Genomic DNA, 14,008 nt, shown 5'->3' on the forward strand with positions numbered 1-14,008 from the left:
GTCCTGGCTTCCCTTTAAATTAGTCGAGGCATGTGAACACACAGTGAAGAGGCAGTTACCGCACTGACAGCTGTGTATGTGTGGAACACACGTCATCGCGGCCTGTAAACAGTCATTAAATCCGGTTCTCACTGCATGGTGTGGTGTAAACACACGCACACACACGCACACACACACACACACACACACACACACACACACACACACACTATAGTTGCAGACATTGGGTCTTCTCCAGGCCGTAGCCTGTAGCTGAAGCTCAGGTAAAGGCTTGTTTACCAAGCTTCATTCTGTTTGTATTATAGAGCTTTATATATCTGTCTGGATTATAAGCTCATCATTCTGCACACAGTCACGGATCCATTCGGCTCTGTGATAATAGACCAGTCTTCAGATGGAGGTTTTTTTTTTTTTAGGAGTGTTCTTAATGCATTTGAGCGTCTATCTGTCTGTCTAGTGTTTATACAGTATGTTTTATCTGTACAGTGCTTCTTCTTTCCCGACCACATTCACTGAAAGCATGTACGTAAATCAGCCAGGACCCTCAAACTGCACCCCTGCCTCTCTTACCATGACATCACTCCACAGGCTTTCTGTGTCAGGTCTGGCAACGAAAACATTTCCAGAAGTTTGTTATTCACTTTTGAATGTCAGAAAAATATGTAATGTAATAATTGCAATGTATATTTAGAATGGGTACTTGTATGTATATTAAATCTATATGTATTTAAGCACATTTTTTATTGTTATGAATGAATTAGTATAATATAATGAATCTGTTAATATTAATAATAACATAACAATACATTAGAGATTCCTGTATACAGTAGTTCACTTTCTTCTTACAGATGAATATAATAAGTTATATTTCAGAAGTCCTGGCTCTTCCAAGCTTTAGAATGGCAGCGAATGGGGTTTAAGATTTTGAAGCCCAAAAAACTGCATCCATACATCATAAAAAGTGCTCCACATAGCTCCGGAGGGGTTAATAAAGGCCTTCTGAAGTGAATGAATCAATGTGTAATTTTCATTTTTTTGGTGAACTGTCCCTTAAAGTCAGTATATATTTGTAGCCCAGACTTCATTGCTGTTTGTTATTCTTATCATACTTTTGATTTGTTATATTAATATTAATAATCTAATATATTATTCCCGTATGAATAAAAAAAGAGTACTAAATAGATGCTTTAATGCTTTAAAGATTACAAATGCAATGAAATACAAGCCTGATACATCAAAAAAGATATATTAAAAACATTTTTATTTTTATTGATTTTGTCCATATTTTTTTCTGAAGGTACAGTAGTTCTGTTTCCAAAAAGAGATTTTCTGATTGTTATTATTATTATTATAAATGCCAGACTTTATAAAGAATCACTCCAAGTCTCACAGTTTATCATCCATCATAAATCTGATAGCACCCCACAAGATTGGAGTTCTCATTAATATCCGGTGCAGGATTTTCTGTCAGAATGTAATACTGACGGTTTGGGGTGTGTTCATCACTGAAGTGCTGACTGCAATCAGGCTAGCTCATCACATCAGCAGTATCAGTTACCTTACTAGTACTTTCTGCATATAAAACAGTATAGAATATGAAGAACTGTGACGCTTTGGTTGAAAAAGAATACTGGAGATGTGGTCGTCCATGCTGGCACTCTTTGAGCCAGTGATCAAACTGCCGTCAGAGGCTGTGCCAGTGAAGAGTTGCACTACCATGCTGTAATGAGATCCCCTGAGTGCCCTCAGCCAATCACAGTCGGGTATAGGCTCTCCTAGCTTGTGTTAATTGGCTGCAGGGGTAATGCCACTGCAACACGCCAGTTCACCTCAGAGAATCTGTGACATTTATATACATTACAGCTTCTTTTTGAAAAATCTTCCTATATAGACCTGGGGAATAATCTCATGTGACAAGACCATCTTGTCCCAAATCGGTCGTTAAATATTTTAATTAATTGCAATTATTATACATTATATATTTATAATTATAATTATAGCTTCGGGTGGATTTGAATATGTTCATTAGCAATGTCTTTCCATTGATTCTCTAAGAGCTAAATACAGAGTATAATGGTGTGGTATCTTTCCCATTATCGTCATCAGATATGTAGATTGTACGATGGCTCCCCCTACAGTCTGAAACGGAGGTGAATGTGGAATTCTGGTAATAAAATGTTACAAGTCAGTGATGTCAATTCCCTCTCCTCTGCATATTTCCAGAGTAGCTTTGTGAGCTCAATACTGCTAGAATGGATTGTTATGTCTGTTCATGTCTTGCCTCCGTCTGCAGTCGGGTGCCAAACAGGTGCTGAGGAATACCAAAACACTCCATGTATGGCTGCTTTGCCATCCGTGACTCGCTCACACACACCTCCTCCTGACCTCAGAGGAAGTGAGTGAGGTCACAAGCGTGGCTCATCAAAACAGAAACACTGTTACCCTTCTATCGTTCACACTGGGGTCATGATATCTGATGGGATAAAACACAGGATGAGGCCGTTCCAGCCACTCACAACAGCATCTTTCCTTTCCAAGGAAATTTAATGTACTTTTTAGGCAGTGAAACATGTTATGGTTTCATGTATCCTTGATGATCAGAGAAAATGTATTATTGTAATTTTTTATAATAATATTATTATGAATTGCATAAGTTCAGTAATATGTTATTAATATGCATATACTGTTCAAGAAAACTTTCATTTTTGTGCAACTGATTTTTTTTCACCTTTCAAAATGTTGATTGTCAACCTCAAAAGGTCAAACTAAATATTATACGAGCCCATTATTTTCTGTGCATTTTATATGAGCATTTTCTATATATATATCTTTGCATTTTTACATTTTTAGTTACTAAACTTATAAATAAAATAAAATAAAATAATAGTAATGGTGGCAGGTTTGGATTAAATATTGTATGAGCCATTTATTTTCTGTTCGCTTTATATGAGCATTTCCTATTATATCCATTTTTACAAACCTGTTAGAAAGATTTGGAATAAAATACAATAAAATAAGGTTGCAGGATTGCCAAAATTGATTTGTTCTGTTGAGGGCTAGCTAGTTTAGGACCATATGTTTAAAAAAGCCAAAAAGATCTAGATGTAGCCTTGTGCTTTAGCAAGCAGCTGTGGCATTGCCTCAAGGTGCTTCATTCTCCCTGAACATTCAGCTCAACTCAGGGAGCCAGTAGCATACAGTTTAATGCTCTTTGAGTTTGGTGCTCAAAGAAAAAACAAACCTTGGGCGTATTTGTGTTATTTCTGCAAACTCTGTGCAAAGACCTATTTGTGACAGAGGGAGTCCTTCAACCAGCAAAGAAGATGCATTCAAATCTAGAGGTTTTCCTAACTAAAATGTAGATTTTAGTGTTATTATTGTAATTTTTGCTGTGTAACTGCATGCATTTTGTCCTGTGTTCTGAATCAATACGATTCAGGCATTGGACGTTGATGATGATGTCATAATCTGTTCAGCTTTCAGCAGATTAATGACTAGCCTCTTTACACTCATTACTGTTCTCTCTTTCTGTCTAAACCTTTACTAAGCCATTTGAAAGTTATTGAAGAAAAAAAGGTTCTTCATAGCATCCAGTTCTGCAGTTCTTGAGGTTGTCTTGCTCTTGTCATTAAGATCATCTTGTGCTATAGCTCAGCTCACGTATTACTGGCCAGGCTTCATTAGCTTATGGGAGTGTGTGATTGGGCGGGAGTTTGAGTCGATGCTCACAGCAGTCCCAGGTGGTCAGCTGTCAGAGATAAAACAGAAATAGGAGGAGCACAGCAGTCTGTGGATTGAAGGGTCCAGCGTTTTCGAGTTCCAGTACTCCCCTCCAGCTGCTCCTTATTTGTGCATGTGCATGATTGTCCCAGGAGAGTCTTTTAACCCATAAGGACATTTTTCTCCATTACTCTGGCAAAGGCACAAACGTCAATTATGCTGATTGACGTGTAAATTCCCATAACAGTCTATATTTAGACATTCATTTGAAAGGTGGTTGTCTCATGCAGGTTGTTCAATGCAGAGTATCGATGAAGATACATAGATTAGATGTAACTTTTTGATGATGATCCCTTTGCAGGTACACTCTTCCTTATATAATTATTTTCATGTATAAAAACACTGCTCGAGGAAAAATATTGAGTGCTATATTGTAAAGACGATATAAAATTGTTACTGTAATTCAGTAATTGGCTTTAGAAAGACATGTGCCAAGGCCGATACTAGACATTCGTAGTCTCAGCTTCAGTCGTCACGGCCACGGACCGTGGACTAGACGTCTGATGCATATGGGACACAAAAGTGGAAACACTTCAGGAGTGTTGAAGTCGTCATCGGATTGGTTGAATTATACATGATTTCCGCGAGACGTGTGTGTCGCGTTCTTTAACGAAACAAAAATGCTGTGGCGCCAAACCCACTTATGAAATTCGAGTTTACAACTGTGACGACGATCGCTTATCAGGATGAACTAAACGCCGGATTCTCAAAAGTATGTCAAATATTTAAAGGTCACGGCACAGAATCTTTAAAATACATTCGAGAGTTTTACTTGTTTATTGTGGCGACATTTCCCCACACCGAAACATGACGCTGAATGAAACGAACAATGATTGGTTGTTTGACATGTTGGTCAAACGGCCTTATTGGCGGGCTTTAGCAAGTGAAAGCTGCCATTGATTCCAGACCTTCAGCTGTCAGTCACTATGCGAGAATAAGACATTCGTGCTCCTCAATAAAAAGCACTTGAAACAAATATGATCCCTACCCTTTTTGTTTATACAACATTTGATTTTCAATTTTGCATATTTTTACTTCGCCTGTATACATATGACTATTTTTAATGCCTTTGAAAGAAGTCTCTGATGCTCACCAAGCCTGGATTTATTTGATCAAAAATACTGAAAATAAAACAATAATATTGTGAAATATTATTATAATTTAAAAACGTGGTTTTCTGTTTTACTTAACTTAAAAATATATTTCTGTGATCAAAGCATTTTTTTAGCGTTAAGCCGATTCTCGATAAAAAATAAAATAATTTAAACTAGTCAACTTAAAAAAAAAAAAATTACTACAACATGCCTCAAGTAACTTTTTCTTTTATTTTTTGATTTCTTAAAAATTTTATTGGTGCAAAACATTACATTTTAATTAATTGATAAAATCGGAAGAAGTGCCCAGCCCTAACTGAAGTATATTTGATTGTGCTAAAGTGGAGCTATTGCAAGTATACTGTACTTTAAGGCTCACTTTACATATCTTGCATTTAAAGACCAATTTTATTCAAAGATCAATCAATCCTCATCAGTATTGATATTAAAACACAAATTAGGCTTAATATTAAGAAATGTGCATTGTGCTCAAATAGTACTCCAAATTAAGTTTAATTGTAATTTTTATATAAGTTAGTCTCAAGCAGTATTTCAGTAAATAAGTTAACCGATTTGAAATTTTTTTATTTTAAATATATTACTTTTTTTTCTTGGGTATGTTCTCATTTGGTTTGTAATATACCGAGAGTGAGCTGTTTGAGTTGGAAACTAAGACCCTAGTAGAGTTTGGCAGCTGTCCACCTAGATCAGTTTCAGTAGACACACCAATGATTACTTACATTAACTAGTTTGCAGCAGTCATTGTTTTACCAGGAATCTTTAAGCAATTTCCCAAGGATTGTTTTGGCTCCATTGGTAGGCAGGTGCCACTCCACTTGAGTCATCAAAATTTGTGAAGTGGGTAATAAGGGGGTTGGTGCCGCCGCAGATGACTGAGTCTCTATATGTTTGTTGTGCAACGCTCTGCCATTTTTAAAGGCAAAAGCTGAACATGAGCTAATCTTGGACACCACCTGCCGGATTCAGCTTGCAATCCCATTAAAGTTAAATCCTTCCTATACAGTGAAAGAGAGATTGTATTGGACTTAGATTAGCACGTACACAAAACTTGAGGTCCTGACACTCATACGGATTCTGTGAACGCTCGCTGCGGTTCGGATCTCTCGGTGGTGTGAGCCAAGGTCAGCCTTGAGACATTTGCTTTTCAGGAACGTGTACAGGTCAGGAGATTGATGCCACTTCATGCCAGCTGCCGTCTGAAGGCGCAACAGTAAGTCAGCAGCACTTATTCACCGTGATCCACATATTAAGAGCAGATAACCACGAGTGGGATTTAGCTCGGAATAGCTTGTAATAAGACAACAAAATAGAAGCATAACAGCAGCAGGGTTTAAAGATAATTATTTGTGTGGTTACTGTTAGTATATCCCAGGTAAAAAAAAAAAAAAAAATACAGGATCAAATGTTTGTGCCAACCAAGTGAACGAAGTATGTCTGGAAATGCATTTAGACACACCTGCATGCCTACAGAACATACTTCATTAATGATCGAGAAGTTCTTCATCAAATTCAGTACATACTATGAAAGAACGAGAATTCGCTGTAGTGGCAGTGCAATTCTGTAATATATTATAACATAATATAAGCTTAAAATCTCTGTAAAATTTTAAAATCTCTCTTAACATTTCTGTAAAAATATTAATAAAATTAATTGTAGTATTTATTTGTTTGTTTGTTTAATGTTGTTAAGTTTTGTTTGGGGCCAGTAGCATCAACTTAGCATCTATGTTAATGCTGTGTCTTAAAGGGATAGTTTACCCCAAAAATTCTGTCAGTAATTCTGTTGTTCCAAACCCATTAAGACCTTTGTTCATCTTCACAACACAAATTTATATACTTTTAATTAAATCGGATTTAGATTTACCCTGCATGCAATGGACAGCAATGGAACTACCACTTTCAAGGCCCAGAAAGGTAGTTAAGGACAATGTTAAAACAGCCCATTTGACATCAGTGGTTCAACCTTAATTTTATGAATTTCTACTAGAATACTTTTTGTGTGCAAAGAAAACAAAAATAATGACTTATTTCAACAATTTCTCGTTTTCTGAAAGTCTTTGCTGTGCATTCACACATGCATGAATTTTGCCGTTGGATCCCCTCGAAGCGTGTATAGTTTCGTGTATAGTAAATAGTTTTGATTAGTAATTGGGAGGGTTTTTTTTGTGAAAACATGGCAACCCTTTCCATCAAGTGACATTATTATTGCAAACATAACAGACTCGTAGAAAAATATATTATAAAGAGACAGTAATCACTTCATCCGATGTTTAAGTGAATAAAATAGCCTTGACAGCCATACTTACTGAAGTTCCACAACTATTGACTAGGGCTGCACGATTAATTGCTTGCGATTGTCATGTGTGTCTCATTCTGTGATTAGCGGTAAATGTCCATCACCTGCTTTCAAATAGAGCGGCACTTAATAGACAGAGCTGTAGTTCGCTGACAAGCTATGCAATATTGAGTTTATAACCGCATGTGATTAATCTGCGATTATGAACGTGATATTGCATAGCTTGTCAGCGAACTACGGCTCTATCTATTAAGTGCCGCTCTATTTGAAAGCAGGTGATGGACATTTACCGCTAATCACAGAACCGGCTTCACTAACGAGGCATGCATGACAATCGAATCGATTAATCGTGCAGCCCTACTATTGGCTTTGTTCTCTCTCACCGGACTTGTGTGTGTGTAGGTGATGTAAAAGAGGAAAGCAGGCATTTGGACCAAAGCACTGTGAGGCAAAGGAGGGGGAGACTCAAAATGTTTACTAACTTAAAATGCATTTTTGCCACGCTTTTGTTGTTTTACTACTTATACAATTATTTAAGTATAAAACATTGTTATTTATAATATTTATAATTTTTAGTCATATTTTTAGGGGAGAAAACCCTCAGATGGAGGGGGTCCTGTCCCCCCGACCCCCCAGGACTTCTGCCTATGCGCATACATCATGGTACACTCACATGGAAGAGACTAAATTGAATAAACAATGTCCTTTCTACCTTTCTGGGTCTTGTCAATGTCATTGCTGTGTATGCAGGGTCAGATAGCTCTCGGATTTCATAAAATATATCTTAATTTCTGTTCCGAAAATGAATAGACTTACAGGTATGGAACGACATGAGGGAGAGTAACTGATGACAGGATTTTCATTTTTAAATGCACTATCCCTTTTAGAATTAATCTGATTTACTAGCAGTTAACTAGTTAACTCTTTTTCATTCTCAGTTACTTTTTTTTGTCTCTGTTTTTCATTCTGTCCAACCCTTTTTTTTCGAACTGTAAAAAAAAAAAAAAAAAAACTGTGACCTTGCAGCAATGATAAAAAATAAAAAAGAGGAACAGGACACAGCCCCCTTTGCGTGGGGCAAGAGCACTGAGATGCCACCTTCAACAGAAACCACACGGGGGGAGAAAGACAGAGAGGGCGAGAGAGAGGGAGGGAAGAGAGGGATGAGTGCAGGGGGAGGGGTTGAGAGGAGCATAGAGAGAGTGACTTGGAGAGACAGAGAAAACGAGAGGGTGTTCGAGGGAAAGGAGGGAGGCAGACGGCCCATTGGAGTGCATCGTCACGCTAGGTGAGAGGAGAACTGGCCACTGCAACAATGCAGGCTTTTGGTGCTCAGGGACGACTGAGTTTATCCTCCGCAGCTTAAGTTAGAGAGCAGACCTCCAGACGCTGTATGTTATTTGTGGCCAGCCGGGCTCAGGATGGAGTGAGAGGTATGTGTGTGTGTGTGTGTGTGTGTATGCGGATGCCTGAGCAGCACGCAGGTGTCTGGCAAAGATGACTGCAGCAGCTGTTGAGGCATGCAGCTATGTTTCTCTCTCTCTCTTTCACTCGTTCTCGCTCTCTTCCGTAGTCTGATGTCACTGATGTCTGATGCGGACTAGCTGGAGGTTGTTTGCTTACTAAGCCAAACTGACTATATAAAACTTTTGCATGATATCTGAAATCTCTGATGACGTCCAGAGTTTGATTTGACATTTCTTTCTAGAACTTTGCTGATGGAGCTCTAAGTAGCGAGCATTGATCTGCTTGTTTATTATGTTTGTCCATTAGGATGGTGACATTGAAGCAGAAACAACTGACGCAAACACATTTCACGTAGATTGGCTGCCCGACAACCATTACAGGAATTAAATGCAAGAGTAAATGGAAAATTTACATCCTTGCGCTAGAGGTTCCTTCATGTTTTATATTTATGTATAGCAGGACATGTTTTGTTCATCCATATCCTGATGCCAGCCCGTTTTTTCTGCTTTTATTGTGCCCCCTCTGTCATCTGGTGTGATCCAGAGAGTGTTTTGGCTTCTGTGGCGTCCTTGGGCGATGGATTTTTTTTTGTTGTTTTGGGGAAGATTATACAGCAATAATCTGCTTGGTATCAGATAATGCAGCAATAATCATTCTTTGTGGTTATGAATTCAGCTAGATTCATCTGAGCTGGTGGTGTTGTTGCATTCATACGAGTTTCAGCTGAACTATCTTTGGATCTGCTGATGTAATTAGATTCTAAGTTTAGCGCATGTAATATGTGAACATGGGGCTTGATCCTTTCATATTTTCAACATATGCTTGGCTTTCATATAATATATGGTTGGGATGCCCCACATATATCAACACCAAATCTGCTGATATTAGAGATTTGTTCCTTTGTGTTGTATCAGTAGATTGTTTAATTTTAGATGTTAATTTCCCCTGTTTTATGATGTAGATAAAAGCATATATTTTCAAACTGTAAATTTCTAATTATAACATTGTGATGCATAAAGTCACTTGTAAAAATGTTTATTATTCATTTTAGTTTTGGGTTACTGGCCATAACAAAATGAAATATTGATAGTAATACTGCTACCAATAACAGTTCAAAATAATTTATATTAGCTTAAATTGGGGGCATTTAATGAGATATTTCACCCTCATAAATGTAAATTCTGTTATCATTTTTAGAATGTAATCCCAAGCCTGACTTAATGTTCCTGTTTTATTTTATTGTTTGCTTTTTGGTTTGATCCTGGGTTTTTGTATTGATTTTGTTTTGTCTTTTTTTGTGTGTGTTTTTTGTTGTTGTTGTTGATGGTTTGGTTTGTTTGGTTTTGTTATGGTCCGTTTTATTTTTATTTTATTTATTTTTTTATGCCATTGTTTTTGGACCCTTTTGATTTTCAGTATATAGACAAAAACAGTTAAACCATTTTTCATAGTTGAATAACTGATGACCGAATTTACACTTTTGGGTAAACTGTCCCTATTAATATTCATGCTGGTTATGCCTATATTTGTGCCTAAGCTCAAACAGCCCAAAATACGTCTGTTCTTCTGTGACATTCAGTGACAACAGCTGTGCATTTATATAGTCATCCAACCCCGCATGACTCATCAAGAATATTTCAGACCTCTTCCTGGGGTTACACAGCTATCACACAGCATACATCTACTAGAAAACAAGGTCAAACCACACAGCGTTATGATGGTATGATATCAATGGTCCCAGTTTCTGCTGTCTGTTACTGTGCTGTTGGGCCGAACACATTCTGACAGTCATGTGATCTGAATGATCTCTTCGAGCGCTGTTGTGTTGGTGAGTTTGACATTGGGGTTTGAGTCTGCCATGTGCGATCTTGCCATCATTATGGCTGCTTTCCTCTAGGGATTCACTAGCAAAGAGATTCACTAGTTTAGTTTGAATTTGCAGCTTGCTCGAAACTGCTGTCTTCACGGAAGCTTTGCGTTCAAATATTTCAACTCAAATCAATATATTACATCTGATTATTTACTTATGTGGCAAGTAGCTGTATGATGTTCAACAACATAATGGCTGGTGTGATATGGTTTCCATAAACCCCAGGACCCTCTGCTTCGTGTCGGGGTCCTGATCACCCTTTTGGGGTTTATTCTGCGAGAACATCCGGCTATATGTACATTATCCCTTACTTATGATCGCTGATCCACAGATAAAACCATATCACGTATGTCACCGCCATAACGTTGTTAAAAATCATGTGGAAAGCTCTGTGTGTGGCAAATAATAACTTTATAAAAATGGACTACATCATTAAACAAACTTCTTATTGTTTAAAGGTTTCAAAGCCTTATATATTTGCAGGTGTTATACAATATGCATTGTGCAAATATTATTTAAATGAATGCATTTTTTGTACCTTGTGACAGCTGACACCCCAGCTGTCTTGTTGCTTTAAATAACTGGTTTAAATATATAAATAACTTTGAAAATGGAGGTCAAGCAAATTAAGATTCAGCCCTGTCCTCTGTCAGCAGATATCAAACCATGTTCTTTCCTCTTAGCTCGAAATAAATGTTAAATATTTGATTATCATTGCATTTCATGGGGCCCGAGGAGTGTTTGGTGCACCCGAATCTGTCCTGTGTTTGAGTTAATGCAGGACTTGTCTTTAAATTAGTATTCAGGACACAAGATCTAGACATTGGCAATGAAATATTGCAACGCAAGGCTGGTGCAGTAACAAACAGGGGTATGTACCTTCTCATCCGAATCTGCTGTGTCATTGTGTCATGTAGGGAGCCTGTGAAGACAGAGCGTAGTGCATGAGAAACCAGGTATGATATATTTTCCATGAATGATGAAGAACTGGAAGAATTTGATGTTTTTATTTCTTTTTGATCGGTTCGGTTTATTTCGTTTTTTGGTTACGACTCATGACCGGATTCTTTATAAAATCAGCCTACCTGAAATATAACTCTATGGGTTATAAGGAAATTAAGCAATAAGGAAATTGTTTTATGTTTGTGAATCTGCACATTGTGTCCTACATTGTGTTCTAAAAAAAACCCAGTTACTCAACTACAAGTTAAGTAATGGTAGAAAGAGGTCTCTCATTCTTGATGTAAATCAGACTTGATGTAAATACTTAATTAGTGTATTTAGCATCCAGTCAGATTAAATTATAGGTGGTTAGTGCATAGCACTGAAACACAGCTTACAAAAGTAATGCAGCTGTTTAGTGAATTCGTCCCAGAGTGTTTCTGTTTTTGGATGCTCAGTTGGTATGATCTATTTTTGCTTTAGTGCTTATTAAAGCCACCTGTCTGGTCAGCTCTGGAGCAGTGTTTCACTCTCCATATCCATGCAAAGCATTCCATGATAATCACAAATTCTAGACGACTGCTGCTGGAAAATAGTTTGTTTGGTTTACATAACAATTTTAGCAGCACTGTTATGCGTTTCACCCTGCTATTTTAGCACAAAAATTGAAATCTTGATATTCTTCTCTTGAATCTCAAACAACAGCACACTGTTTGGATGCTGCAGATTCACTCTTGCTGTCCGCTTCAAGTAAACAGCCCTTAAACATTATTTTTGTTATGTAGCGAAGCGGCATGTTTATAGACGATGTCAAGATGGTTTGTAATTTGTTGCGGTGTGTTCAGTCAAGCTGCACCAGGCTCTGTGATAATTGCCACTTGGCTTCATTTAGCGGAGTCTGCCTCAGAAAAAAATAGTTCCCAGGAATCCGGAGGAGGAGAATGCAGCGCCATTGTTTGTCATAACAACAAGGTGTAGGATGATGAAGGCTTGTTTGGGTTTGAGGTTTTCGGGACTTGCTAATCGCCACCTGGCTATCTTTCAACAGGAGAGAAAGGCATATGGAGGAAGCCTCGTTCTTTACAAGAGAGCGACATTTCACTGGGACTGCATCTTTGGTTAAGTCTTTGAAAACAGTTGAATGACCTTAGAAAGTAACCTTACTTACTCTCTGAGCTGCAATAATCAAGAACTCATTTCCGCAGACAGACTACAAATACTTGAAAGATACTAAATCACTTTCAGAAAAAAACAAAAGCCCCTCCACTGGTTTCAAAATGACACACATCAGCTTTCATTTCTCCTTAGATATGGAACTAGACAATGAGGCGTTTATTCTGTGGCAAAGTTCTGAAAGATTTCAGAAGTGGGTTTTAAAGGAATTGCCTCTGTGTGACTGATGGAAACACATCAGTGTTTAGGAGCATGAAACTGAAAGCTGCTTTATGGGATGAGGCTTGGACAGAGCTGCACTGCAGATGTTTGACTGTAGGGTGTGTGTGTGTGTGTGTGTGTGTGTGTGTGTGCGGCTTTACATGTGAAGTTAAAGGAACAGACTCTAGGCAGGGACGGACAGAAGCAGTTCTGTGGCTTGCTGGTTACGTCATTTCTGACAGGCCGCATCATCCAAGCTCATCGTAAGATCCCCTGACACACTATACCCAAGAAATTCCAGATAATTACTTGCCAGATAAAGATTCAAAGTTTCTATCACATGTACAACTGGGTATTTTGTCCACAACTTTCAAATATAAAGGCAGCGGTATATTTTAGTGTATAAATTATTTCAATACTGTGTAAAGCTGTGCTTTCAGTACAAAATAATTGCCTTTGTAATTAGCAATCTATTGTCTTAAGCCAAACCATTGTCAAATAATTGGAGGCTTTGGAAAGGGAATAGCTGCTGAAAAAAATCTGATGGTTGCTTTACTCAAGGTATTCACAGTGTGTGTATATATATATATATATATATATATATATATATATATATATATATATATATATATATATATATATATATATATATATATATATATATATATATATATATATATTACAATAACATTTTGATTTTTGATAATATTTCACTATCACTATTTTTACTTTATCTTTAATCAAATAATCATCAAATAATCACACTTTTGATAGATATATATAAGTGTATGTATGTATGTATGTATGTGTATATATATATATATATATATATATATATATATATATATATATATATATATATATGTACACACTATCATTTAAGTGCTTTATTTTTCTTGCTGTTAAATAACATTTTGTGATTTCAAGTTTTCTGCAGACCCTCCAGCACAACAATTATAGAAAAGCATTATATAATAAGATAAGAACTCTTCAGATACTGTGCTGCTCACGCTATGTTTATACTCCCTTTCTTTCTGCTGCTTCTTTCTTTAGCTGTATGTCATGACAAATCATGCTATTATTACCTTAAGGACACAGCGTATAATTATTGCGTTCCCGCTCATTGACTTCTCATTAATTTGAAATGACTAGTTCTTTTCTTCC

General features: G+C 37.1%; 1 protein-coding gene across 7 annotated transcripts in view; it reads left to right on the forward strand.

Annotated features, from left to right (window-relative positions):
• Positions 1–14,008, forward strand: part of iqsec1b (IQ motif and Sec7 domain ArfGEF 1b) — a 166,537-nt gene that overhangs the window by 114,687 nt on the left and 37,842 nt on the right. Inside the window, exon 1 of one of the 7 annotated variants that reach the window (XM_026275588.1) lies at positions 8,353–8,479. The exons of the other annotated variants lie outside the window; for them this stretch is intronic. Within the exon in view, the coding sequence (XP_026131373.1) occupies positions 8,355–8,479 (125 nt within the window). The 5' untranslated portion in view covers positions 8,353–8,354. Of the gene's footprint in view, positions 1–8,352; positions 8,480–14,008 lie in introns of those variants that run through there. 7 annotated transcript variants of the gene reach the window in all.

The sequence above is a fragment of the Carassius auratus genome, chromosome 11 (genome assembly GCF_003368295.1).
Source record: "Carassius auratus strain Wakin chromosome 11, ASM336829v1, whole genome shotgun sequence".
NCBI classification, from domain to species: Eukaryota; Metazoa; Chordata; class Actinopteri; order Cypriniformes; family Cyprinidae; genus Carassius; species Carassius auratus.